Genomic DNA, 25,524 nt, shown 5'->3' on the forward strand with positions numbered 1-25,524 from the left:
GTACGAAATCACCGAACCCCCCCCCCCTCTCAACACGATCACCGCAACGAAACGCATCCACTCCCTTCCCACAACCACCCCGCGAAGCTTCGAAGACACAGAAGGAGAAGGGTGAAAAGAGGTTGGCGAAAATGTCCCAAGAGACGGAAGAGCAACGCCGTGTAGAGAACTACGCACTCTAGCAAGCCGCCAGACATAGTAGGATGGAGGAGGGTGGCGAATGACATAACACTGTTATTACTGCGAGCGGACCGTGGTGTACAAGGAGGGAGAACCGATCCGGTGCAGACACAGCAAGTGCACGAGTGCGATATTGATGAAGATAAGGATGAAGAGGATTGTGCAATTTGAAGCACGGTGAGATGTACAATATAATACAATCGCTATGCCACATCCACTACAGCTCTCTACTACGTTCACTGCGTTCATTTCATCTTCGCTTTCTCATGGTACGTCGCAATAGCCTTCTCAAACAGCTCGCGGCACGGAACTCTCGAACCCAAACGTGCGCAGAGAAGGAAAGCACCTGAGAGCTTGCGGTGGAGAGAATACGTTTCTTCCGGCGGCGGCGCGAGGCGCTCCCGCACCATCACGGGAATGAGGTCGCGGACGCGATCTGTAATCGTCTGGTCTCTGAAATCGTAGATCTTCGGTCCAGAGGATTTGAACGGTTCTGCGAGCGTGAGGACCGAGTCTGTATGTGCGTTCAACATAGCCGTGCTCTCGTCGCCCGTCAAATAGCCGAGCTCGAGGCTCAAGTCGCGGATGGCGATGCGGTCTTCTTTGCTAGCAGCGATAAGGACGTTGATGTACGGTCCCACAAATTCATCGGGATACTCCCGACTCGCACCAAAGTCGAGGAGTTCGATTTTGTTATCGTGTGCGTTGAAGAGGAAGTTCGTCCAGTTCGGGTCTGTCTGCATAAACTTGAACTCGACAATCTCGCGCAAGCAGAGGCGTAGGATTTGCGTGCCAATCCAGTCGCGCTGGGATTGCGTAAGGTTCTTGAGTTTGGCGACGCCGACGCCGCTCATCAGTTCGGCGGTCAGCACGGTCGGCCCGCTGGCTTCGGGGAAGACTTTCGGGACTGTGAAGACGGAGGTGTCGTCGGCGATCAGATTGCGGAAGCGGGTTTGACACTCGGCTTCACGGGTGTAGTTACATTCCCAGCCGAGCTCGGTGCGCGCATTGGCGATGGTTTTATCGAGGAAGAGACCACGGGGGAGGATGCGGGATGCGGTTAGGAGGATGGAGAGGTTGTTAAGGTCGGAGTCGATGGAGTTGGCGACACCGGGGTATTGAACTTTGACGGCTACGGGTTGGCCTGTTGACTTGAGTACTGCTTTGTGTACCTGTCCAATGGATGCAGCTGCAATTGGAATGTCCTCGAACGACTCAAAGAGATCGCGCCATTCGGACCCAAGGTTTGACGCAAGCACCTTGTCCCGCTGCCAGGCTGGCATGTAATCAGCGCTGTCTTGCACACGCTGCAGAACTTCCTGGATCTGGGGTGGTAGCATTTTGCTGTCTTGGAAGCTGATCATCTGCCCAAGTTTCAGCGCAGCACCTCGCATGCGAGAGAGCTTTGCGACAAGGATCTCGAGGTTGCCAGGACTCAGCATGAGCGAGCCACCTGTCGCGGCGGCTGTGCCTGTGACACGACGAAGGCTTTCACCAACAGCTCCTAGGGCCATGCTGGTACCAAGTCCAGCGTACTGCCAGAGTCGGCCAAATCGCGACGATGGTACTCTCGATTCACGAAGTGCGTACGCTGGCTTCTCAGGCTCTGCACCAAGTTCGGTAGGCATCTGCGGTCCAGCTGTTAGTATATCAGTATATTTCACAGCAGACTCTACCTTGTGCATACCTCATTAGCAGCCGCAGCCTGTGCTTCGACGTCCTTGGCCAGCTTGGAAGAGAGATCCTGCATCTCCTGTTCAGTAGTTGCAGGTTGGGCTGTCTGGGTCGCCTGGACAGGTGTCGGCGGTTGAGCTGGTTGGTTCGGTTGAAGCTTCGCACTGTGATCGGTCTGTACTATAGGCCGATCATCAAGAGGGTGTCTCCCTGTACCCTTCGAGACCGTTGGGCCCAGGTGCTCTTTGCGCGAGTAGCGGTCTTGTCCGAGCATTCGAGCGACTCGCTTCGAGTGGAACACGTCGGTGTTGATGCCCTCTGGTATCTCTTCATCCGCAGGGACTGCAGCCTGAACAGGTTCCTCCCCTTGCACCTGCTGCTGCCCAGGCTTTGGAGTAGCATAGAACACATCCTGATTGAGTCGTCCATCCTCAACATGACTGTTGTTTCCTTGCTTGCTTGTAGTCTCTTTGGGTATCTGGGAGCGTGGCTGGGCAGAAGACGCAGGCTGTGATTCGACCGATCTTGTGTAGAAAACATCTCTGTCGTGTCCCTGAAGAAGGCTTTGTATCTTCGACGTCTGCGTCGACGGTTGCAGATCGTTCGCGTGGGCTGGGATGGGCTCTGAAGCATCTAGGGATGTGCCTCTTGGCTGCCCAGGTAACGGTATGGTCGAATCTGTGGACTCTGCGGGCGTGATGCCTTCACCCTCTTGTCGGACCTGCGTTGCTTGTTCGTTGGCCAAGGGGTCCTTGGGAGCCTCAGACACAGGTCGCTCCGAGAAAGTGTCCTGGCCCTTCTCTTCCTGGCCCAATGTCGCTCCGATGGGCGGTATAGTGCCATCTGGCAATGAACGACGTGGTGCCTTTGCCTGCTCGATGTCCAGCTCCTGCTCTGGCGGCGGCTGAGCAGCGGTTGTCTGTCCAGAGCGATCATAGTGATGATCTTGCTTGAGTCCCTCTCTTACAGCATGCTCTGGGACCTGTCTCTCCACTGTCTCCTTTCTCGGTATGTCCGCGTGCTGTGCGTCTGTTGCTGGTGGGCGCTCGGGAGCGGCTTTTGAGTATGCGGGAGCTGCCTCGTTGGATCGCTGGTAGAGGGCAATGGCAGCGGAAGCGGTAAGAGTGACACGGTCTGTCTGGCTTTTGACGGCCTTGGCTAGTGTGGATGTCTTTTGATAGGCTTCGAATTGTTGCGATCGGAGTGTGATGTGCTTCGATGCAATAGATTTCGAGGCCTGGAACAGCTTCGCCGCGTCCACAAAACGCCTTCCCGCCATTGCGATAGATCCAAGGTGCCGATGTTATGAGGAAATCATTGCGCACCGCGTGCGATTGTTGCTGCGGGATCTTGATTATTGCTACAATTGTTTAGAAACCATCGATCATGTCGTCACAGCTCAATTGCTCGGAGCGAGATCTTGCGCTAGATTCGAAGAAGCTAGCCCTCATGCAGGTACACCTACTACCAACCTCGCAGTTCGGTGCTCTTCCTTCTGCAGGCCAGACATCGGAAACTTGTGTGTTCTTCTTCTATTGGCGTTGGGTTGGGAAAGTTTGGTTGCTTCTTTTGTCTTCTTTTCCTTCCGCGGATCTCAACGCTTTTGAAATAGTCTAGGGCGCGGGAACCAAGTTTCCGAATATTCGTGCTTGCACCGATAGGCCTCTGTTCTGGCCTGATCAAGGAAGTGTCTCCATATCTCTTTGAATGGACTCACTTGCACTTGACTGCTTCATTCATCCGATCTAACGCTCAGCCCATCATCCATCGGAGCTGTACAATACCCCGGTCTACCCCTCCATACCCCACATCGACCCTGAGGCAAGACACAAGATGAAGGTCGCGTGTCTACAGTTCGCTCCGGAAGTCGGCAAGGTTCAGGAGAACATCGCAAGAGCAGACAGGATATTGCTCGAGACTCGACTGCCATTCGACATCGATTGGCTGGTACTTCCAGAACTCGCTTTCACAGGTAAGCATCCCCACACCGCAATCCAGCTTGAACATGTGACATGAGCTGAAGGCTGTTGATGGCGAAGAACAAAAATCATAGATTGTAGCCCAGGGCCTTTTCAGGCTTATAGATGAATGCTCACTGCCTTACCTCCATGATCCACGCAGAACCACATTATTGGACACTGACACACTCCAGGCTACAACTTCTTCTCCCTCGAAGAAATCAAACCATTCCTAGAACACACAACAGCCGGAATAAGCACACAATGGGCCATCCAAGCAGCCCGCCACTACAACTGTCACGTCACAATCGGCTACCCTGAGATCACGACAGCTACCTCAACACAACCCTCCACACAATACAACTCCACTGTCACCATCTCCCCATCCGGTGCCATCCTCGCAAACTACCGCAAATCCTTCCTCTACTACACCGACGAAACTTGGGCAACTGAAGGCCCCGGCTCACACGAGCACAAGCTGTCTAATCCAGCTTCACCAGACGCCCCGTTCTTCTGCGGCCCGCTGGGCGACCTGGGAAACGTGACGCTGGGGATCTGCATGGACATCAACCCGTACAAATTCACCGCTGCCTGGGACGCGTACGAATTCGCATCCACCGCGCTGTCCAACAGATCTCACTTGCTCTGTGTCTCGATGGCCTGGCTGTGCCACCTCACACCCGAAGAACTCATGCGTGATTCGAGTCAGCCTGATGTAGCCACGATTGCGTACTGGGTCGAGCGGTTCCAGCCGATTGTCGAGGCACGGCTGGACGAGCCGGTGTTTGTTGTGTTGGCGAACCGGAGCGGGATGGAGAAGGGGGTGTGCTATGCGGGGAGTAGCACGGTGATCAAGATCGACAAGGGGGTTGTGAGTTTGTTTGAGACGGCGGGGAAGAGCGATGAGAGGTGTCTGGTGGTGGATTTGAGTGATCAGCCCAAGTTCCAGGTGAGGAGTGGGAAGTAGAGAAGACCGGGAAGTTGAGTTTGTTTGAGACGTTGTGCTTACATTAAGAGCAGTTCGAATGGTATCCGGTTTCTGCGTTTCGGATGCAATGAGTAGGGCAAGGGACGAGAGTGATGTGACTGCGCGAGTGTATGCTGTGCCTGAAGGATGAGTTATTTTGCGAGCGGGAACGAAGTACCTGAGGTGGGCGGGCACCGCTGAGAGGGAGTAGTGCACCGTTTACGGCGCTCTGAGCCGAGACCATTGCTGCTGTTGCGAAGGAGAAATTGATATGCATGATAGCATTAGCAACGTGCCAAACAAGTAGCACGCACATCACGATCCATACACATCGAACGACGCACGCACATCGTAATTCATTGCGACCAGCAAGTGTATTCGTATCTCAAACCACTGCCTAGTCTAACCCATCATGATTCGATTTCTCATTCCCGCAAAAGCGCCAGAGTATTCGCAGATACCCATACCATTCATGAAGAAAGACATAATGTGCCCCGCTTAGAAGACTGTCCGCTCGATTCCCGTCATTGCGATTCGAAATCGATTTCCGTAGGTGCGCTCGTGATTGTATTTGTCGTGTACGCGGCTGTGTACTTGAATGCGAGAATCGAAAGTCGAAAATGAGGGCCCATGGGCGAGTCGTCTAGATACCGAGACGAGTCTTGCGCCAGTGCCTCCTCTTGGCGTTGTACCTGCGGACTGTCAGCTGCTGCCACCTGTGTATGCGTTCCTTGCGTGTGTCGTGCGAGTTGGCGCCAAAAGCTAGAGTATGCAGGCGTTCGCGGCGTCGGCGTACCTGATGGTGTTGTTTGTCCTCAGGCGGATCCACTGGGGGATGGGGCGGTTTTGCTTCTGAGCCTTTGCAAGCTTCTGCTTGGTGCGGAAAGACTTCTGGGACTGTACAAATTCGTTAGAAAACGTCGAACGTAGGGTTGGCCGTCGTGGCAGGGCGGCGGCGTACCGGCATCGTGGCTGATTGACTGGCAGTCGGATGTCGAGAGTTTCGGTCTGTGTCGAGAGGTTCGATTTTCTGACGAGGGCAGATGCGAAGCGAGTCTTCGTGCGTGGCTCGTGCACGCTAATCCCAAACGGCTCATCACGGGAGGCGCGATCATTGATGAACACCAACACCAATGTGTAGAACAAGTGACACTGCACCTGAGCTCGGATTCTTACTGTGATTGTTTGATCCTCAATTCTTAGTCCTAATGGTTCGTCTCAACTACTTATTGATTGGTGTTAATGTGAAGGTTTGCATGACACGACACTCAGTCTGACAAGGCTGCTCCTGATCCATGAATATAACTACCCCCGCTTCCCGATTTCTCTTCTCTTCGCAGGTCGTACGACATAGACACAATCCTTTAGCATCCACTTGAAGCTGCATCGAATGACTCCAGTCTCTACAAGAGCTTTAGTTTTCCGCCGGGCTGTGCACGAATCTAGTTGACTTGAACCAATGGCACTCCATCGAGTACTTTAAACATTCATGGCTCCAGGCAACGCAAGATCATGCGTCGAGCCCCCAAGCCCCCTTTGAGACCTTATCCCGTTCTAGTTATAGGCAAATCTAACAGCGTCGTAGAACAATGAGCTTCGATATCGTCCACATTAATGTTGATGATGCTAGCATTCCTGTCTATAAGGATTGGATATCAGCAGTATTGTCTTACTTCAAGAAAGCTTTCGCTGCCCCCTTTCCAGAAGCTGACGATCGCGCAATACGCCTGGATGATGTCAGCGAGCAGACTTTCCGGATTTTTTATACTGGTTGATGGACCAGATGGACCACCCTGACCTGGATCAGGACTTAAAAACGCTCGACGTCCTTCTACCATCAGGTGTACCTGCATCCTCTGCATTTGATGCCAAAACGACCGAAAGCAGCCAGGGAAACGACCTGGATATGGACCCAAGCAACGATGAAGACTCCGAAGATGACTCTGATGCCGAAACTGGAAACGATTCAGATCTTCTACACGAAATAGAGATTGCCACCAGAATCCAGACTGGCTAGCGAACTACCGATCGCATATCATCACCGTAATGGAGCTATTCATATTTGGTGACAGGTACGACATTCCTCAGCTACGCGACGACATTGTCACTGCCATCATGTTCTGAGAGGATATGTGGCAATGGGCGACCGATCCAGACGCCGAACTTATCGACTCGATTCACGGCGACCTTCCTAAAACCTCTACCCTGGCAAAAATCCTGGCGCATACTACTGCATTCCTTTGGCTTCTCAGGAAAGACCAGGACAATACTTCCGAAATTCAGTCTTTACACGAGATGCACCCAGATTTTATCTTCAACGTGCACCTGGCTCAGAACGAAGGACTTAGGCGCAGACTAGCGAACGAGGACGTGGATCGATTGATCAAAGACTACCTCCCTTGCAAATTTCACAAGCACTCAGTGCTTGTGCGAAGAGAGTTTTGTCGGCATATTCAAATGCATGACCTGCGGTCTAAACGGCTTGGTCCGCTGGAGATAGTCAACAACTGCAAACTCCAGAAAATCGCAGGCAACCTGGTCTCCCGTCTTCTAAGCGAGGCTGACAATGTGGCTCGATCAGGAGTGATGAGATTGTCGGCGGGAAGCGTTTGCTTTGCTACCAAACGTGGAACCACGGTAAACAAGACGATGAAGGTTCCATGTTTGCTGCCTAAAAGCCTTATCACGCTCAAGTCCTCTCCCACCTTCCACCCACTACAGTCAACTGCGGAGGTATTCAACTATGGAGTCAGCAACGACGTCGTCTGGCATCGCAATATTTGATTTTCTGTAAATTCCTGCGCAGCCCAGATACCTTTGAGGAAACACAAAACCAACTCGACGTGTCCAGTACGATGAGTCTCGACACTGTTACTGTTCGGCTTGCGAATTCGGAAATCCCAGTCAACAGAAGTTGCTAACTGCGGTCTCAACTTACTTCAGGAAAGCCTTTGATGGCTCCTTCAAAGAGGCTGATGAGCGCTCCATCACCCTAGTTGACGTGACCGAACAAACATTCCGAATCTTCCTCCAGTGGGCGTACGCACAAATGTCTCAAGCTCAGCTCACCACGATACCGCTGTGCAAAGACCTGCAGCTTATACAAGACTCAGCAAAATCTGGCGCAGCTGTACCACCCACTACTGGAACAACCGGGAGAGATGACGAGAGCGACTCGAGCATGGCTTCAGATCGTAATGCTGCGCCTGTTGCGGCCTTCGACGAAGGTGCTTTTCACTACGACCCAGAGGGACTCGGCAGGACACGGTACTGGAAGAACAACGAGTAGCTTGCCAACTATAGGTCTGTGGTATTATCCATCCTTCGTCTCTACATCTTCGCGGATAAGTACTCGGTACCTCAGCTGCGCGACGACATCATGACCGCCTTTGTGGGACAGTGTTGGGCAATGGACTGGTTCCCTGATCCAGATAAAGAGACGGTGGCTACCATGTACGACGAAATCCCAGGCTCCTCGACTATGGTCAAGTTTCTCGTCCATTGTACGGCATTGCTCTGGCTCACGGAGCCACAGTCAGAATTGTGCCGGCAACTTGCAGTCGATGAGAGCTATGAATCCAGACTTCGCCTTCGACGTCAGCATGGTCCTGGCTAAAACGATCCAAGATCATAAGACTTTCAACAGTGGACGCCGGGGTTTCGATGAGATGGAGAGCTCTGGTGAAAGATGCGTGCTTTCTACATGAGCACTCGGCACTCGACCAAGATCAGTGTCGCCAGCGCATCTCGAACAACCCTCACATCTTCGCTGCGATGATGGCTGCCTGCGTAAAAGACGCTACGAGCCAGTCAACGACGACAGCGTGATCGACAAGACGCATTCAAGCTACACCAACAACACTCGTCAAGGGACATGATCAGAAGGGTCTTCACGTCATACTGCCAGGCGCGTCAAGCAAATGTGTTGGCGATACACAGAGTGCTGTATGAACGTAGACGTCAATTCAGTTCAACCGTCTGGAGGTGATCAGTACATCACAGCTCTCGCATGGAAAACAGAAGAACGGCTAATATCACAGCATGCTTTGGCCATGGCGCTACGCGATGATCCGCGCATGTTCATGCAGGTGCAAGACGCCGGCTGAGTGGATCCTCACCGGATGCAGTTCTGAACACCACCAGGACTCAGAATACGTGTTCTGTATGTGCAGCAAGCAACACATGCAAAGAAGCCATGTAGACTCCAAAGTAATGAACAAATGACTACAACATGCCAAGCCTGATAGTGTCACTGTGAAACAAATGCGACAAGTTGAAGCCCACGATTGTCAGAGGATGCTGGTTTGTTTCCCTAGATGAAGCTATGACCACAAAAAACTGCGCTTTCCGTATCATGAACTATCGATCTCCGTCCTTGGACCCTCTTCTTGGCCAACCTGCGCATCGTCCTGCACCATGCTGCAACCCCACTGCCCACCATGTGTTTCGCAGATATGCGCGGCGCAACTGTCTTATAACACGTCCGTTCCTTCATCTTCATCTCGTGACAATTGCCTCCAGCCTTGGGCGCGCTGAATAAAGCCAAGCGCAAGCAGAGTATTAATTCCCCAGATAAGAGCGAGAAAGAACCAGTTTTCTGGCATTGACCCACCAAACTCTGGTCACGTACCCCTTGAGACACCAACACTTTCTCAGCTCCAATTGTAGAGCAAAACCCAAATTATGGCGGACCGCCGAGGTGCTACAACACCACCTCCAAAATCCCCGTCTCCGGCATCTCTTCCGCGATCCTCGAGCCTTCCTCGCATTGCCAACAGCAAGCTCTTCCTGCCCCTTCAGAACGAAGGAAGCGCAATCTCCACTCGAGGACAGCACTTGCCCTCGCTGTTCAAGCGGCGACCGTCGACAATTCGTAGCACCGAGCGCGAGCGCCGCGGAAGCGTCAGCGAGGATGATGAGGATTTGGAAAGCGCCCGTCATGGGCCTATGATGAACTACGACAGCGACTCGGACAGAAGGCACAGTGTTGGCGCGCAGGTTCTGAACACACCGCAGATGCGAAGTCAGCGACTGATTGGAAACTCGAACCCCAGGTACAAGTGGTGAGTACAGCGAGCATGAAAACGGCAGCGGACAGGGTCTGACTACGGACAGGGAGAAGTACTATAAGAGCGAAGAAGAGCTTAAGGGCATGAAAAAGCCTTTGTAAGTTGAACAATGCTTACGCTGTGTGTACTTAACTGACATGAGCTCAGACGAGAGTACTACGAGCGCAATAACCAGCTCATCCAGAACTACATGTACATCGATCGTCTCCTCGATTCTTCGCTACCTCATAACCTGATTCAAGAGTATACCAACCTTGAGTCCGGCGCAGTCAATATCCCCTACACGATCAGCGAGGAGTCGTCTGCTGTCAACACGCCAGCCGCAACGACGCCGAGCAACGGTCTGTTACATAGCAATAGTCATTCTTCGACAAACAGCTTGACAGAATATGGCACGAACGGAAATGCAAACGGAAGTACAAAGACCAAGCTCACACGAACCCCGAAGAATCTGTACAAGGTCCCTGAGGTCGACGAGAACACACCTCTGATTCTGCGAGACGAAGCCATTTCAGATGACGAGGACGACGAGGGGTCGTCGAACTCGAAGCTGATGGAATGGGTGCCCGAGGAGGGCGAAGACACGGACAGCCCTATCGTCAAGCTGGCACTCTACGTCAACCTGGCAGCCAACACCGCACTGCTGATTTTGAAGATCATAGTGGCGGTCATGACATCCTCGCTTTCCGTCGTAGCCAGTTTGGTTGATGCGGCATTGGACTTCCTCAGTACAGCTATCGTGTGGTTCACGTCCTGGATGATCGCACGTCAGGATCGCTATGCCTACCCAGTTGGCAGGCGGCGTTTGGAGCCAATCGGCGTGCTTGTCTTCTCTGTTATCATGATTACCTCTTTCTTCCAGGTCGGCATCGAGGGTATCTCCCGTCTCTCCGGACCGGACCACACCATCGTGCAGCTTACCATCCCCGCTGTCGCTATCATGGCTTCCACGGTCGTCATCAAGGGGCTTTGTTGGCTTTGGTGCCGCCTCATTCGCAATTCTTCTGTGCAAGCGCTTGCACAGGATGCCATTACCGATGTTGTCTTCAACACCTTCTCTATCTTCTTCCCGCTTGTTGGCTACTTTGCGAAGATCTGGTGGCTGGATGCGCTGGGTGGTATACTGCTCTCGGCCTACGTGATCATCAATTGGTCGCGCACATCCGCAGAACACATTCGCAACTTGACTGGTGCGAGTGCGACTGCTGATGAGCGGAACATCTTGCTGTACATGACGATGCGGTTCGCCAAGTCAATCAAGAGGATCCAGGGTATTCAGGCCTACCACGCTGGCGACAAGCTCAACGTGGAGGTCGACATCGTGGTCGATGAGCACACTGCACTAAGGGACAGCCACGATCTCGGAGAGAGCTTGCAGTATGTTCTCGGTAAGTCATCCATCCATCTGTCATCGTCAAAGATGTTTGCTAATGTTCTTCTAGAGAGTGTACCATATGTCGACCGTGCATTCGTCCATATCGATTACACGGATTACAACTTTCCCACGCACATGTCGCAGCAAGAATAAGACGGCTGAGACAGTTTTTATTGTGTCGCTTGATTGAGATCAAGGCATCTGTGTCATATGTACCCGCCTCTTTGTAGCTATGGAACGAAGTTTAACTTCACATCTTGAAACCTGAGTGCTGAATTTCTATTTCAATCATCAAGATCTGCTCACTGTACTTCGTGAGCTCGTGGAGTGAAAGTGTGACCACGCGCCGCTAGCGTGTCGCGCTAGAGCGTTCCCCTGGTCAACGGCGACCCTTGTTTGAAGATCCGCCCCAGTAAACGCTCGAGCAAGCGCACGCCTCAACGCTTGACCACAACCAATGGAAATCGTGAGCAATCTGAAAAAGATCTATCTCAATTCCAAAATGGGCAATGCGAACTCAGCGCCAACCGTCGGGCAGAAGCGAAAGCGCCCAAACTTCCTGTGAGCAATCTACGTAACACGCGCTCGGCACATCGGGTCCACAGCCGTGCACACCTCATCCGAGCATGCTACTGACGCAAGGCATAGAGCAATCGATCAGACCCTCATCGGGATAACAATAGGCGACGAGGAGGAGGACAAGAAGTCGTTCATGCTACACAAAGATCTACTTTGCGCACACTCACGCTACTTCCGCAACGCGTGCGAAGGACTACTTTCAGAAGACGAAGCCCTAACCATCCACCTTCCAAATGCCTCAGAATCAACAACCAAACTCTTCCAATTCTGGCTCTACGGCCAAGCAACACGAGAAGAACCCAAACGGCTCATCAAGCGCCCCAAACATACCCTTAACAAGGGCAAAGAAATCATCGACCTGGACGCAGCCGGGCCTGCAGACGACCATGCCCCACCACCACTGGACGCCGAAGATGACATCGGCATGAGCACAGAAGCCCTCTTCGACACGCGCCGCACACCAGCCTGGCTCGACACAAAAGAATTTCTCTTCCGTACAAACCACCAATACCTCCGCACCTTCATTGGCCTCTCCACGCTCGCCCACACCTACGACATCCCGCAACTCTCATCGGACATCATGACGTTGCTCGTCGAGCTGCAGAACTACAACCGTGACAAGCGCGGGCACCGCGACCTGTGGCCTCCCTATCAGGAATTGTATGCCGGCCTCCCGAGCGTCGCGCCGCTGTGCAAGTACCTCGTCAAAGAAGCCGCTGTGTACCGCGACCTGACGAAGATAAAGAGGAGCAAGTTAGACGACCTACCTAAGGACTTCCTCGTCGATATGCTCCTCACCACCACACCTCTGAAACGCGTGAGCCGGCTCAAACTCAAAGAAGAAATCCGCGACTCGTGCAACTTCCACGCACACCCGTCTTCCGCCAGCATCACTGCGTGTAAAAAGCGACAATTAAGGGACGGCGCGTTCTACAGTTCTTTTCTGCGGGCGTGCATGAGCGAGGTGTATGCGCTGGAGGAGAGCGCGGAGAATTTCGATCAAGATGGGGAGAGCGAGACGACAGAAGTGTTGCAGCAGGAGATGTTTGCGTTGGAGGAGGAGAGCGAGATTTGTAGGGAGTGGGACTGGGATAATGAAGAGACGTTGCGGGTTAGTGAGGGAGAGGAGAGTGGGTGAGATGCCTGAAGCAGAGAGTATCGAACGGGAGTTTTGGGGTTGCGAGGAGGGCTTTGCAAGTTGATCGTGACTGTCTTGTTCGAGTGGAAGTGGGAGGCGAGACCTTGAGCTGCTGAATGCCTTTAAGGGTAGAGTTGGGTAGATAAGTGACTTAGATAGTTTTGTTCTGCATCTTGCGTCGGCGTTCGTCTTTTGCCGTGGGGAGTTATACAATATGTTACTGTCTGCATTCGAACAAAATGAATTTGCATCGGTCGCTCTCTTCAGTGACTAGCTTCTGGGCTAGGTGATGCTTTGTCCTGTACGTCGCTTGCAACTCTTTTGTTGGGGTGCTCAGCGGATTTTCGAGTTAGTGAATGCCTCCCGAAGTAGAGTTGGGTCGAGGACTGGCACGGTAAGGCGTTTTGTGCATTTTGAGTTTGGAGCGGAGGAATACAGTGTACCATTCCCATGTCACCCATTCTCCTAATCGAGGCCAACGCTCTTTTACTTGTATGGAAGAATATAGTATATTATTGGTCTCAATACTGCGGCCCTTTCTCTGCGAATCCATCCCACATGTGTTGCAAATCAACCTGAATGCCTGGTCCACCCTTTCTGATACCGGTAAGCTCCACTGGCCCCTTGGCCGTCGGTACTTCAAACAGCCGTACGAACACATCACCTCGCTTTCGAAAGACGATCATGCCCACACCAGAGTGGAATGTACCGTCTCGTAGATCCCGCAACTTCCAGGACAGAGAAAAGGGTGAATCCAAGTCAACGGCTAGCCGAGGACCCCTCTCCACATGGATGATGCCATCGGAAACAGGTGATGGGAAATCAGCATACACACGCCGGCCTGGCTTGGGCAGCTTGCACTGACGGAAGGTTGCCCACCATGCGCCGCGGGTTGGGTTGTTGGTCACTGTGAGGTCGAACTTGTAGGAGCCAAACAAGTCTCCTACTTTGTCATGCGCTAAACTTGAGCTGATGTATGTGCCAGTGAGAGGGTATTTCAATCCGGGAAATAGTTCGGAGTCATTTTTGAGATTCGACATGGACGAAAAGGACTGCTAGTCGGTGTACGGTGAAGTATTTAGTGGCTTGCTGCGCGGGTGTAACTCAGCCTCCACGACTGAATCAGCTTTTGACGTTGGCTTTTCGATATGTGTTTGGTCTTCTGGCGGTGCTGAAGCTTGTGTTGTCCTGGCTATCTTGATTAGCGTTGCGCCGGAGCTGTCCGTATCATCGCTGGCTCGTTTGCGCTTTGTTGCTGACGGTTCTCCCAGAGTGTTCCAGGTATTGGGTGGTGTCGTGGCTGCAGTAATGCCAGAGATTAGCGGATTGGCTGCGGAGCATGTTAGTTCAAGGGTCATTGTACTTGTATCCTTACAACGTACCAGCGACGTTCAACCCATGGCTGCGGTTGCGGGCCATTGCAAGGTGTTTGGCCCAAACATCTTCTTGTGCTTTGGCAGCATCAACTCTCCTATACTTGAGGTTTTCTGCTTCCTAAAGAGCGCTCATCTTGTCCTCGATCTCCCGGATCTCTGGTGGTACCGCAAGCTCGGAGCGATGCAGAGCATTCCGCAGGCGGTGCTTCGCAAGGTCAATATCTGACGTGACCAGTAGACCATAGTGAATGAGCTGGGCGCTGTAGAAGTGCGGAGGCTTGTCTTTCGATGGCTCCAAACCGTCAGAGCTCAGAAGAGCAGCGAGCTCGGCTGGAGTGGCGCGCGGACAAGAGCGTGCACCGTCGCCGGGATTTGCATGAAGAACGGACCTGTATATAAAGTTGCGGAAATGCAACGGCGGCGCAAGTCGGTCCATATTGCTAAGAATGGGGTTGTGCAGACTGGAGGTCGTCGAAGCATCAAGAGGAAAGAGAGGGGTTGTGCGCTAAGACCATTGTTGTTTTGCTCAGCGGCAGTCGGGACAAGCAACTGGTGGTAAGAGCCATGGACCGTAATGTTGCAAACACGACTGACTACCTCCACGCTGTGGGAAGAACAAAGCCTGATGCAAATGCTGTCACACACACACGGAGAGAATAACTCCATGGTATGGTCCTCAGATACATTGCTGTCGTGTTGTAGAGCATTGTGTATATACCATACGCACGAAAAAGTGAGGACGATGTATATGTGAAGGCCTTACAGGCTGAGACAGCAAGTGACTCTGGGAAGATAGTCCTCAATGACCTTTGATCACACTTGAACTGGTAGCTACCTTGACTACCTCTAAGGGGGATGTTCAATACAGACTCCAAGCAGTGGATGACCAGACGTTTGTGACACCTGCAGGTTCCTGTTAGCTAAAACGGCCTCCAATGATGCCGAGTCAAGTAGCCACGAGTCGACTGGGGCTGTGTGAGGTATTAAATATGGGGATGTGGGACGTGGTCCGAATAGCAGAGGTGGGCTACTCGGTTCTCGTTTTCGTTCCCGCTGTCACATCGAGATGTTGGACCTAACCGAGCCAGTGAGCGTACTTTTGATGTTATGGATTTACCAGTTCTTGCAGGTGTTTTAAATCAACAACGACAGGCAACCGCTTCAGTTCGTTACCAACAGAGCCAGAGCTGCAGACAACGTAGATCCTTGTAACTTGAAAGGCGACCTGTTGTGCAAATGGATGGTTGTGAGTGGTTGTCGAAAATCGCTCAAGACCTGCTGTTCGTCTCCACTTTGGATTGTTATCCTGCAAGATAGGAACAGGACTGCAAATGCGACCTTTTATGTAACGTTGTCGTGCAGCCGTCAGATTCGACTGTGAGGCACCAGGTCAAAGCAGTTTTCGTGCCGAGTATTGTGTAAGAGTAAACAAAGTTATGAGGTTGGTGTAGCTTTCGATGCAGTGGCCAATGAAGGCTAAATCGGTACAGAGAACCCCTGCAGTTTGTAGCCCCAGGTAAACGGTTCTACCCAGACTGGTGGTAAGTCAAGAGAGGTCAGTGCGAGAGTGTGCGTTCGATCAGATACAGCCGTTGGTCCGCAAGATCTGCTTGCTGCAGTTGTTGAAGGTACACGGCAAAATTTGGCGTGCGTCCATGTGGCAGACTCAAGCTGTGGACGGTGAATGGGTAGCCGACTTGATCCTTAGATTGCTGTGCTGCAGGTTGTACGCATTCGGGGATTATTTGAGTTGCGGTGTGAGGTGTGGAGGCCACTGGAGGGCAGCCTACGCGGGCACATGGAAGGCGCGAGCTGACGACACCGGTGCGCGGTTGCTGTTGGTGATGTTGCTTCCTAATTTCCCTGCGCGCTCGTAACGTTTGCCGGCGTCGTGCCGGTATGGGTACCTGCAATAGAGACCCCACTGATGATGAAGACACAGCGTGATGAGTAGGGACGTGTGATCACAACATGTCTTGCAGAGGCTATGGCTTACCCTCACAAAAAGTAAATTCACTTGCGTCACCAGACATTGGTGCTGTGCCTGCAGCTGGAGGAGTCGGATTGATGGAGAATTCTTCGAGTGTACGGAACTGGGATTGAAGCTAGGGTTGATGCTGGCTGATGGTGCTGGATCTCGAAGTCTACACTTGCAGGACGTCACCTTGAAGCCCTTTGTAAAAGCATGTCAGCACTGCAACATGTGCGAGTGTCTTGCGCGGCATTGCGTAAAGCAAACATCTGAACGTCCACTGTGACATCCACCGACCGAGTGCGAGCAAGGCTAAAGATCAAACTGTGCTTGGCCGCTTCCCGCGGGTCATCGTGTCTTAATAATCCATTTTCAGAGATGAGCGGTCGGCGGCAAGTCGAATAATGAGGGGAATGAAATGGAAAATCGCGCAGTCTAACTGGAATCGAAGCTCCCGACCACGAGAAAGTCGAGGCAGTGCAAACTCCCGCACAAACACGTTTGGTTTCAGCGAAATATTTACCCTGCGTGCAGCCTGTTGTCTCGAGAGCTTTACCTGCTGTTCAAGACAACAACCCACTTCAACAAGCAAGCCTTCGGGAGCGCTGCTACTGACCGGCGCACCTGCCAACCCAACGACATCATCCGCCGATCCTTCCTCGGCCCCCGACACAGCCACAGCCACAGCAGCCACCCATCAAGTGCGCGAGCAAGTGACTGCCTCTGCACGAGTTGCGCGCGCGTTTGTAATCGCCTCCAGCATATAGACAGCGCCCACCACTGCACTGCAAGTTGACTGTTCGCCCTGGCGACTGCACCTTCCTAGTCTTCACCGTGTTTTCGCGATACAAGAGCACCCACGCGCAGCACACGCTCCCGAACCTGATCTCCACCACCCACCGCCGCCGAACGTATGCTGTGCTGAAGGCCATACAATAACACCCTGGGCTTCTTGCCCGCGAGACACCTGCGTCTCTGAAACAAGTACCATCACCCTTCCCGTACCCATTTTTCGACCCACCTTGCCTTCCTAGCCGCGCCGGCCAGCACAGCACGCAAATTCAAGGATATGGCGGCCCCTACGAGCAGTAACCCACCCAGTGGGACCTCAAAACCTGCTGCTTCGCCCTCAGCGACTGCCTCTACGGCGTCGTCACTGCATTCCATGCCAGATGCGACTGCTCTGTCCCCACCTGTTGTTCATCAGTCCGGAGCGCATGGAGTGCAAGCTGCCGCCGAAGCCCTTCTGAAGCCGAAAAAACCAACGATGACGTCGCGTCTGAGCAGCATGTTTGGCTCTAGCAAGGAGGCTGGATCCAGACAGTCGAACGGAGACATCGTCAAGGCTGCGAGGGTAGCCAACGGCGTCGACACTGCGAACGGCCGCCCGCCACCTGTGCGCCAGGGCTCGGTGTCGAAAGCTCCCAAAGAGCCCGCACCCTACAAGCGCTTCTGGACCAACGAGGAGAGCGGCCACGAGCACCACCTGAAGGTCGCCAAACGTCAAGAAAAGCTGTCCGACATGTTCCAAAATTTGATGTTAGGCAAGAAGAAGGAGGACAACCCCGCCGACCAGCCCCTCAGTCTGATGTCGAACTGGGTCGACGTCATGCGCAACGAAAAGGAAAAGCTCGCCGAGGCGAAGAACTCCCCCAACAACCTGCCGCAGACATTGGTGCAGAAGTACGGCAAATGTCAAGAAGTCGTTGGGCGAGGAGCTTTCGGTATCGTTCGTGTCGCACACAAGCAGGATCCCAAGGACGCGAAGCGCGAGCAGCTCTACGCTGTGAAGGAGTTTAAGCAGCGACCTAACGAATCTGCGAAGAAATACCAGAAGCGCCTTACCTCCGAATTCTGTATATCGTCTTCGATGCAGCACCCCAACGTTATCACCACCCTCGACCTCCTCCAGGACGAGAAGGGTGTCTACTGTGAGGTCATGGAATACTGTTCTGGAGGCGACCTGTACACTCTTGTACTGGCCGCTGGCCAGCTCGAGGTTGCTGAGGCCGACTGCTTCTTCAAGCAGTTGATGCGCGGTGTCGAGTACATGCACGAGATGGGTGTTGCGCATCGCGATCTAAAGCCTGAGAATCTCCTCCTGACCACCCATGGTTCCATAAAAATCACCGACTTCGGCAATGGCGAGTGCTTCAGGATGGCCTGGGAGAAGGAAGCCCACATGACCGCTGGCCTTTGCGGTTCGGCACCTTACATTGCACCTGAGGAGTATGTTGACAAGGAGTTCGATCCTCGTGCTGTCGATGTGTGGGCTTGCGGTATCATCTACATGGCCATGAGGACGGGTCGCCATCTCTGGCGTGTCGCCCAAAAGGGCGAGGATGAGTTCTTCGATCGCTATCTTGAGGACCGCAAAGAGGAAGAGGGTTACCGACCCATCGAGGTCCTGCGAAGAGTAAGTTACTTCAACCACGCGAAATGTACCCACTAACATCATTTGCAGCGTCAATGCCGTAACGTGATCTACTCGATCCTGGATCCCATCCCTGCACGACGTCTCACCGCGCACCAAGTTCTTGCCTCCGAATGGGTTTCGGAGATCAAGGTCTGCCATGCAGGCAACGAAGGCTTCTAGAACAAGACTTCGTAGGCTGGCTTCGATTCCTTTTAGACCACGCAGGCGTGCGACTGCCTCCAGCCATGGCTACGGCTTTCGTTGGCGCTGGAAACGGATGATCATTCGATATGCGACTCCATTTGCTCAGGATCCACCTTCGAGCACAGTCCTCCGTACTTTGATCCTGGGTCGCTTCAACACTTGATCTAGAGGCCATTTGCACGAATGTTTGACAGTACTTTTTCACTTGATATGTTATTATTCGATTCGACGATACCTGGCAAGACATACCCATTACGACTACAGCATAGCGGGAACTTCTGACACTGGGATTTTTAGCACTCTCATAAGGCGTTTTCTTCAACCCGATCATGGCGTCTCGGGGAAACGAGCACGACATACAAGATAGAGACGACGATGGGAAGACAGAGGAGTTTGCGAGTGGATGTTTGATATCGATATGGGAGGCGTGAAAGCCTCCTCGCTTGCTTGCAGAGAGTTGGGCGCATGGATAAGCAACCTTCTACGAGTCTCCTTCTTACGATGTAGCATGAATGTAATTGAGCGTGCGGCGTGTGTTGCCGCTGCTCCTGCTGCTCCTACTAAACGTGCTCTCATGTTCCTGGACAAGCTGGACACGATGACAGCCGTTTCTTAACTTCTATAAAGCAGCTAGGAGATCTTCGGCAAATTCAAGATAACGGTTTTATACAAGCAAAATACTCTATAGTCCTCTGTACGTTTAAGCGCAAATCTGCTTTGAATGCCGCCCAGACTCGGAGGATCGGGCTTTCTTCGCAACATGAGAAACGTTCTGCTGAATTCATGCACTATGAACAACTATGAAACTTGACAGTTTGAATCACAATAATGCGACAAACCAGTGATTGAACGAACAAACAATTCAACATCCCCTGTTTTTTGACACCTGCTGTTGTTTGACATAGACGCGCCTGCTGTATGACGATGGCTTGGCAGCAGCGCTTGGTACCAGCCGCCGCAACAAAGATGCGGGTGTATGAGCCACTGTTCAGCAACGTGTCTTTGCACGAACACCGGTTCGCAGTGCACTGAACCTCCCAGCCCCCCGCGCATGTATCAGTGCTCATGATCTGTATCGACACTCGAACGGCCAACTCGTAGCAACTCGAGTCTGGTCAAGCTATGCGATCAAGCAATGCCCACGATTGGCGCACCACTCCGCAAATGGACGGCATTCCTGCTCCTCTGCAGCACACCCACGACCGCACTTGCCCAGGCGACGAATAACAACGTGACCTCCAGCACGGGCGCTACTGCAGCTTCGAGTGTCACACAGCATAGTGCTTCTACTGCTCCTTCGCAGCCAACACCTCTCTCTCGCTCTTACGCCGATACCGACACGATATGCTTGTACCGAACGATAAATTATATTACGCACACGCTACCTCAGCAATGTCTGAAGACGAGTTGGTCAGCCCCAGTCGCTACAGTCTCCAGTGACGAAACAGTACCCGCAGCAGAACCAACATTGACGCCGCAAATATCGGCCTCTACTACAAAGGAAGGAGCAGAGAGTAGGGCAGATGAGAGCACAGGGAGTCCTACACCTGTGTCTGCCTCTTCAGCAGAAGGCACGGGCTCTGTCGAGAGTGTGGCTGGCAGCGGTACCGCAAGCACAGAACCAGATACTGAGCTGGAGACGGACTCGCCTTTCGACAACGCCAACTTTCTCTCATTTGACGAATGGAAGAAGAGAAACTTGGCCCAAGCCGGCCAGTCGCCTGAGAATGTTGGACAGGGTCGAGCTGCTTCTGCCGACCAGGGGCCTAGAAGGCGCCCGGTCAACGTTAATGCCTTGGACTCTCTAGGCGAGGAGGCAGAGATTGATATCGATTTCAGTGGCTTTGGGGACCCATCTGAGGGAAGCTCCATTGGCAGTGGTATCGCTTCAAGGGATCCGGGCTCTGAAGCTGCAAAGTCTACTGGGGAGGCAGACAAAGCTGGCTCAGGCTCCTGGGCGCTCAGCAAAGATGCTGGAAAGACGTGTAAGGAGCGCTTCAACTATGCCTCGTTCGACTGCGCAGCAACTGTTCTTAAGACGAACAAGAAGGCAAAGGGCTCCTCAGCTGTGTTGTCAGAACACAAGGACAGCTACATGCTGAACGAGTGCTCTGTCGATAACAAGTTTCTAATTGTAGAGCTTTGTGACGACATTCTGGTTGATACAGTCGTCCTTGCCAACTACGAGTTCTTCTCGTCCATGTTCCGCCATTTTCGCGTCAGCGTATCAGACCGCTACCCCGTTAAGATGGAGAGATGGCGCACGCTAGCCACCTTCGAAGCTCGCAACTCCCGCGATATCCAACCTTTCCTCGTCACAGAACCACAGATCTGGGCTCGCTATCTGCGCATTGAGTTCTTGACGCACTATGGCAATGAGTTCTACTGTCCTTTGAGTCTGTTGCGGGTGCATGGCACTACCATGATGGAGCAGTTTAGACGGGAGGAAGAAGAAGCTCGAGGCGGCGATGACGACGCTGAATCGATTGAAGAGGAGGAGGATGTTGTTAAGCCCGCTGATGGTAGTGGCCCAATACCGGCGGACCGAGTACCAGTTATACCGGCCAAAGAAGAACCCACGGTGCCGAAAGCGACGGTTCTTGCTAAAAGCACATCGCAATCCACCATCTCTCCTAGCACTCAGCCGGCCCCTAGTCAAACTGTATCGCAGCCCACGACGTCCGGACTACCATCAGCTTCCTGGCGAGCGCCACAATCGACGCCGATCAACCGATCGACTGGTGCATCTGATAGCAATGACACCGCCAGCAGCTCATCAACCAAGTCGTCTTCGTCCACAAAATCTAATGCAGACAATGACAATGACAGCAATATCAACGTGCAAGATCGAGGGGCTAGCAGCACCACCGTCGCCTCGCAGCATGCTCAGACACCTCCAGCATCTCAAAATACCGCACCTATTAGTTCCGGTACCAGCTCTGGAGCACCTGCGATTCGGAAGGATCCCTCGACTCGCTCGCCTGGATCTGACGCGGCCCCTTCACCCGCAAATCATCCGCCTGCGAAGCCTTTCAACAATAATACCGCAGCGAATCCTTCAGCCCAAACACAGTCACGTCCCTCGCCTACACAACCGAATGCTGCTGCGCCATCTACCCAAGAATCTTTCTTTAAGTCAATCCACAAACGTCTGCAGTACCTCGAGGCTAACAGCACGCTTTCACTGCAATACATTGAGGAACAGTCACGCATCCTGAGAGATGCCTTCATCAAAGTCGAAAAGAAGCAGCTGGCAAAGACAGAGAAGTTTCTGGAGTACATGAACACAACGGTCATTACAGAGCTCAAGCACTATCGCAATTTGTACGAACAGCTTTGGCAAAGCACCGTCATTGAGGTTGAAGGCATCAAAGAGCGACAGAAGTCAGAGATGGGAGAAATCGGCGCTAGACTTAGTCTGATGGCCGACGAGCTCGTTTGGCAGAAGAGGATGGCTGTCGTTCAGTCAACACTGTTACTTCTGTGTCTTGGTCTAGTCCTCTTCGCTAGATCAGGGACGATGGGAGCCGCTGCAGACATGCCTATAGTACAGCAACTGGGAACTAAATACTCCAGTTTCTTCGATTCTCCTCCACCACCACGAGGACCAGAAACTGGCGTAGACAGACGTAGACGGACGTTCAAGAACATGTGGCGCAGCGACACCTCGGCTGGACTGAGTGATAGAAGCGGTCACGAAAGCCAAGGACGTAACATTTTGTCAGATGTCGACAGTGACGATGCAAGAAGTCCTGTTCAGATCCAGTACAGTCCACCGACTCCCAACACACCAGTTGGTAGATCTGCGAATGCCTCACAATCTGGTTCCTCGCCACCGGATGTCAACGGAGTTGTGGACGGTGATTCAGATTGCGGACACGCGACATCAAAAAAGGTCCCTGACATCAGTCTCGAAGACCAAGCCAAGCGCATACAGGTGTTAGCAACACAATCCGGTCCGGCGACACCCAACGGTACACGAGACAGCAGACCGTCATGGGAAGAGGTCAACCGTGCTATCGATCAGTTGAAGGCGGAAGAACAAGAAGCTGCACCACCCAAGGAGGTGCGTGTCAAGGGCAAGGCAAGGTCGCCATTGAGAAGGGCGCAGAGCAGCTACGATGGCGCTGCGGATGACAACTCGCCGACCGATAGCGGCAATGACCTGTTCATCAGCAGTTGATGATTATTGGGTATGCGGCTCTTCCTGGGGCTACTGTGTACTCCAGCGTGGCGTTCGGTTAGTCTATGATGCATTGAGGAATGAACTGGCGTTTGAGGCAGGCTATTGTTTTGTTGACTTTTACATACCCCTTTATTGTTTGGCTGAGGAAGACGTCATGTTAATATTGAATCAACGCATTCTTCAATGCTTGTACGATGATCTTGTCACGAATCATGGTGTTCTGCAACGTGCAAGAACTGTGAAAGCCTTACAACAAAGTATCAATAGTTCTACACTGCAATCGTGGACCGCTCGCACTGCAATTCTGATGTGTTGAGATGCAACGCATCGTGCCTCGTTCTACAGGTTTCGGATCTCTAGGCGTCTGTGCGGATATCGTTATCAACGTACGACGCGTCTCAGCTAATCACCCCATAGCCAAGAATTGTGGGGAGAGCTTTCGCCGCGGGACCTCGGTTCACCAGCGTTCGGGAAGCTCGATCTGCGGGGACATCTCAACCGACAGCGTGTTGCGAGTCGCCCCATCTCTTCAATCACCCCAGACTCCTCGGACTCTTTTCAGTTCTCCAGATTCTAGTCTCACTACTCTTCATCACAATTGAAAAAAAGTGAGCCAAGATGTCTGTCCCTTACAACCTCCTGACCAACGCCCCCAGCGGCCACATCCCGGCTTCGCAGCGCGTTCCTACTATTGCACGACCCTTCCTTAGCGAGAGGGCGGCGAAGACACTCGATCTTGTATGTTCACTGTTCTCAAAAGACAGTCAACAATTGCTTACACATTATTAGGTTGAGAAGTTCGTCGAAGAAGAATGCATTCCTGCTGACCAGGTATACCTCCGCCAGCTTGGCGAGACAACCCAAGAGCGCTTCTCGGCACATCCACAGATTATCGAGGACATGAAGAAGAGGGCACAAGAGCTTGGGCTGTGGAACATGTTCCTTCCTAAGGCACATTTCAAGGAGGGTGCTGGATTCAGCAATCTGGAGTACGGTCTTATGGCTGAATACCTGGGCAAGAGCAGGATAGCTTCTGAGGTAACGAAGTCCACAGCCGCTGTGAAGATGGATTTGGTGCTGACTGCGTTTAGGCTGTCAACTGCGCTGCCCCAGATACCGGTAACATGGAGGTGCTTGCCAAGTACGGCGACGAGGCACAGAAGAGGAAGTGGCTTGACCCTCTGCTGGACGGGAAGATTCGATCTGCATTCTTGATGACAGAGCCTCAAGTTGCCTCGAGTGACGCTACGAACATCGAAATGACCATCAAGCGCGATGGCGACCACTACGTCCTGAACGGCCAGGTAAGTTGCCACAAAGCACACCCTATCATCCAGGCTTCGCTGACAATTGTTCCAGAAATGGTGGTCTTCAGGTATTGGTGACCCTCGCTGCAAGATCTTCATCGTCTTGGGCAAGACCAGCCCCAACAACCCCGACAAGTACAAGCAACAGTCCGTCATCCTCGTTTCCAGCGACACCCCCGGCATCACCATCCACCGCATGCTCTCAGTCATGGGCTTCGACGACGCGCCCCATGGCCATGGCCACGTTACATTCACCAACGTGCGCGTCCCCGCCTCTAATATGGTTCTCAGTGAGGGCAAGGGCTTCGAAATCATCCAAGGCCGTCTCGGACCCGGCCGCATCCACCACGCCATGCGCAGCATCGGCTCCGCCGAGAAGGCCCTCGAATGGATGCTAGCCCGTCTTAACGACCCGCGCAAGAAGCCCTTCGGCGAGATGCTGCACAAGCACGGTATTATGCTCGAACGTGTCGCACGCGCACGCATTGAAATCGACGCCGCGCGCCTCTCCGTCCTCAACGCAGCCATCAAAATTGACGAATCCAACGCCAAAAGCGCGCTCAAGGAAATCGCCGAAGTCAAGGTCCTCGTTCCCGAAGTCAACCTCAAGGTCATCGACTGGGCCATCCAGGCTTATGGAGGTGCTGGTGTCAGCCAGGACACCCCGTTGGCGAATATGTATGCCAGTGGTAGGACGATGAGGATTGTGGATGGGCCCGATGAGGTGCATCTGTTGCAGCTGGGTAGAAATGAGAACAAGCGGGGTCCCGCACATAAGCAGAGGATTGAGGCGCAGCAGAAGAAGGGCGAGGAGTTGTGTAGGAAGTATGGGATTGAGCCCAGGGATCCGCTGTACTTGAACAGGACGAGTGCGGAGTCTAGCAAACTGTAGAGCGTTGTTTTGCTACATAGATTGTTGACTATCAAAGTTTTGCTCATTAGGCTAGGAGCCATACAAGTTGGAATCATCTAAAGTGTCCAGTCTATTGACCCTACTGCTCGCTAATGCATGTTCATGAGTGCACTTGCCTGATACTTCTGGTTTCGAACCCCTATAAGCAATCGTGCTGCTTCACTAAGGAATATACATTCGAGGGTTCGGCTTCGTGCTAAACCTCATAGT

General features: G+C 52.8%; 12 protein-coding genes across 12 annotated transcripts; 8 read left to right on the plus strand and 4 right to left on the minus strand.

Annotated features, from left to right (window-relative positions):
* Positions 1-423: 423 nt before the first annotated feature.
* Positions 424-3,214, minus strand: BU25DRAFT_387556 (ubiquinone biosynthesis protein-like protein coq-8; the record flags this gene model as incomplete). The annotated part of the gene is made up of 2 exons (XM_033704439.1): positions 1,868-3,214; positions 424-1,808 (listed from the first exon to the last, which is right to left on the minus strand). The coding sequence occupies exons 1-2, from the start codon at positions 3,131-3,133 to the stop codon at positions 426-428; spliced, it is 2,649 nt and encodes an 882-aa protein (XP_033564576.1). The 5' UTR covers positions 3,134-3,214.
* A 148-nt stretch (positions 3,215-3,362) lies between these two features.
* BU25DRAFT_408338 (N-terminal asparagine amidohydrolase-like protein) lies at positions 3,363-5,042 on the plus strand. Its single transcript, XM_033705789.1, has 2 exons — positions 3,363-3,826; positions 4,007-5,042. Exons 1-2 carry the CDS (start codon positions 3,688-3,690, stop codon positions 4,777-4,779), a joined length of 912 nt encoding a protein of 303 aa, XP_033564577.1. The 5' UTR covers positions 3,363-3,687; the 3' UTR covers positions 4,780-5,042.
* An 8-nt stretch (positions 5,043-5,050) lies between these two features.
* On the minus strand, positions 5,051-5,780 carry BU25DRAFT_362569 (putative 60S ribosomal protein L39). Its single transcript, XM_033703743.1, has 3 exons — positions 5,741-5,780; positions 5,576-5,676; positions 5,051-5,471 (listed from the first exon to the last, which is right to left on the minus strand). The coding sequence occupies exons 1-3, from the start codon at positions 5,744-5,746 to the stop codon at positions 5,423-5,425; spliced, it is 156 nt and encodes a 51-aa protein (XP_033564578.1). The 5' UTR covers positions 5,747-5,780; the 3' UTR covers positions 5,051-5,422.
* A 352-nt stretch (positions 5,781-6,132) lies between these two features.
* On the plus strand, positions 6,133-7,187 carry BU25DRAFT_408340 (uncharacterized protein). Its single transcript, XM_033705790.1, has 2 exons — positions 6,133-6,515; positions 6,563-7,187. Exons 1-2 carry the CDS (start codon positions 6,369-6,371, stop codon positions 6,794-6,796), a joined length of 381 nt encoding a protein of 126 aa, XP_033564579.1. The 5' UTR covers positions 6,133-6,368; the 3' UTR covers positions 6,797-7,187.
* Positions 6,826-8,068, plus strand: BU25DRAFT_456128 (uncharacterized protein; the record flags this gene model as incomplete). Its single annotated transcript, XM_033709992.1, has 2 exons — positions 6,826-6,851; positions 7,723-8,068. 2 exons carry the CDS (start codon positions 6,826-6,828, stop codon positions 8,066-8,068), a joined length of 372 nt encoding a protein of 123 aa, XP_033564580.1.
* A 1,115-nt stretch (positions 8,069-9,183) lies between these two features.
* On the plus strand, positions 9,184-11,449 carry BU25DRAFT_387565 (uncharacterized protein). The gene is made up of 4 exons (XM_033704440.1): positions 9,184-9,842; positions 9,895-9,945; positions 9,996-11,236; positions 11,291-11,449. The coding sequence occupies exons 1-4, from the start codon at positions 9,463-9,465 to the stop codon at positions 11,374-11,376; spliced, it is 1,758 nt and encodes a 585-aa protein (XP_033564581.1). The 5' UTR covers positions 9,184-9,462; the 3' UTR covers positions 11,377-11,449.
* Positions 11,450-12,570: 1,121 nt separating this feature from the next.
* BU25DRAFT_408342 (uncharacterized protein) lies at positions 12,571-13,091 on the plus strand. Its single transcript, XM_033705791.1, has one exon. It carries the CDS (start codon positions 12,590-12,592, stop codon positions 12,938-12,940), a length of 351 nt encoding a protein of 116 aa, XP_033564582.1. The 5' UTR covers positions 12,571-12,589; the 3' UTR covers positions 12,941-13,091.
* A 370-nt stretch (positions 13,092-13,461) lies between these two features.
* On the minus strand, positions 13,462-14,359 carry BU25DRAFT_456131 (uncharacterized protein; the record flags this gene model as incomplete). Its single annotated transcript, XM_033709993.1, has 3 exons — positions 13,462-13,992; positions 14,056-14,270; positions 14,323-14,359. 3 exons carry the CDS (start codon positions 14,357-14,359, stop codon positions 13,462-13,464), a joined length of 783 nt encoding a protein of 260 aa, XP_033564583.1.
* A 75-nt stretch (positions 14,360-14,434) lies between these two features.
* Positions 14,435-14,752, minus strand: BU25DRAFT_456132 (uncharacterized protein; the record flags this gene model as incomplete). The annotated part of the gene is made up of 1 exon (XM_033709994.1): positions 14,435-14,752. The coding sequence occupies one exon, from the start codon at positions 14,750-14,752 to the stop codon at positions 14,435-14,437; it is 318 nt and encodes a 105-aa protein (XP_033564584.1).
* A 2,454-nt stretch (positions 14,753-17,206) lies between these two features.
* Positions 17,207-19,060, plus strand: BU25DRAFT_257304 (Pkinase-domain-containing protein). Its single transcript, XM_033701678.1, has 2 exons — positions 17,207-18,704; positions 18,753-19,060. The coding sequence occupies exons 1-2, from the start codon at positions 17,358-17,360 to the stop codon at positions 18,882-18,884; spliced, it is 1,479 nt and encodes a 492-aa protein (XP_033564585.1). The 5' UTR covers positions 17,207-17,357; the 3' UTR covers positions 18,885-19,060.
* Positions 19,061-19,838: 778 nt separating this feature from the next.
* Positions 19,839-23,267, plus strand: BU25DRAFT_408344 (uncharacterized protein). The gene has a single exon (XM_033705792.1). It carries the CDS (start codon positions 20,044-20,046, stop codon positions 23,089-23,091), a length of 3,048 nt encoding a protein of 1,015 aa, XP_033564586.1. The 5' UTR covers positions 19,839-20,043; the 3' UTR covers positions 23,092-23,267.
* Positions 23,268-23,679: 412 nt separating this feature from the next.
* Positions 23,680-25,293, plus strand: BU25DRAFT_362582 (acyl-CoA dehydrogenase NM domain-like protein; the record flags this gene model as incomplete). Its single annotated transcript, XM_033703744.1, has 4 exons — positions 23,680-23,832; positions 23,884-24,132; positions 24,186-24,398; positions 24,454-25,293. The coding sequence occupies exons 1-4, from the start codon at positions 23,713-23,715 to the stop codon at positions 25,291-25,293; spliced, it is 1,422 nt and encodes a 473-aa protein (XP_033564587.1). The 5' UTR covers positions 23,680-23,712.
* Positions 25,294-25,524: the final 231 nt, after the last annotated feature.

The sequence above is a fragment of the Macroventuria anomochaeta genome (assembly GCF_010093625.1).
Source record: "Macroventuria anomochaeta strain CBS 525.71 unplaced genomic scaffold BU25scaffold_7, whole genome shotgun sequence".
Classification (NCBI taxonomy): Eukaryota; Fungi; Ascomycota; class Dothideomycetes; order Pleosporales; family Didymellaceae; genus Macroventuria; species Macroventuria anomochaeta.

Excerpts from the sequence above, each read along its gene's own strand:
- BU25DRAFT_408338 (XM_033705789.1), top strand. The coding sequence starts at position 3,688 with ATGAAGGTCGCGTGTCTACAGTTCGCTCCGGAAGTCGGCAAGGTTCAG. Across the intron at positions 3,827-4,006 it reads TCCAGAACTCGCTTTCACAG|GCTACAACTTCTTCTCCCTC; the intron begins GTAAGCATCCCC and ends GACACACTCCAG.
- BU25DRAFT_362569 (XM_033703743.1), bottom strand. Across the intron at positions 5,472-5,575 it reads AGGACAAACAACACCATCAG|GTACAACGCCAAGAGGAGGC; the intron begins GTACGCCGACGC and ends GACAGTCCGCAG.
- BU25DRAFT_408340 (XM_033705790.1), top strand. The coding sequence starts at position 6,369 with ATGAGCTTCGATATCGTCCACATTAATGTTGATGATGCTAGCATTCCT. Across the intron at positions 6,516-6,562 it reads GCGCAATACGCCTGGATGAT|ATGGACCACCCTGACCTGGA; the intron begins GTCAGCGAGCAG and ends TTGATGGACCAG.
- BU25DRAFT_387565 (XM_033704440.1), top strand. The coding sequence starts at position 9,463 with ATGGCGGACCGCCGAGGTGCTACAACACCACCTCCAAAATCCCCGTCT. Across the intron at positions 9,843-9,894 it reads TCGAACCCCAGGTACAAGTG|GGAGAAGTACTATAAGAGCG; the intron begins GTGAGTACAGCG and ends GACTACGGACAG. Across the intron at positions 11,237-11,290 it reads GAGCTTGCAGTATGTTCTCG|AGAGTGTACCATATGTCGAC; the intron begins GTAAGTCATCCA and ends ATGTTCTTCTAG.
- BU25DRAFT_408342 (XM_033705791.1), top strand. The coding sequence starts at position 12,590 with ATGCTCCTCACCACCACACCTCTGAAACGCGTGAGCCGGCTCAAACTC.
- BU25DRAFT_257304 (XM_033701678.1), top strand. The coding sequence starts at position 17,358 with ATGGCGGCCCCTACGAGCAGTAACCCACCCAGTGGGACCTCAAAACCT. Across the intron at positions 18,705-18,752 it reads CCATCGAGGTCCTGCGAAGA|CGTCAATGCCGTAACGTGAT; the intron begins GTAAGTTACTTC and ends CATCATTTGCAG.
- BU25DRAFT_408344 (XM_033705792.1), top strand. The coding sequence starts at position 20,044 with ATGCCCACGATTGGCGCACCACTCCGCAAATGGACGGCATTCCTGCTC.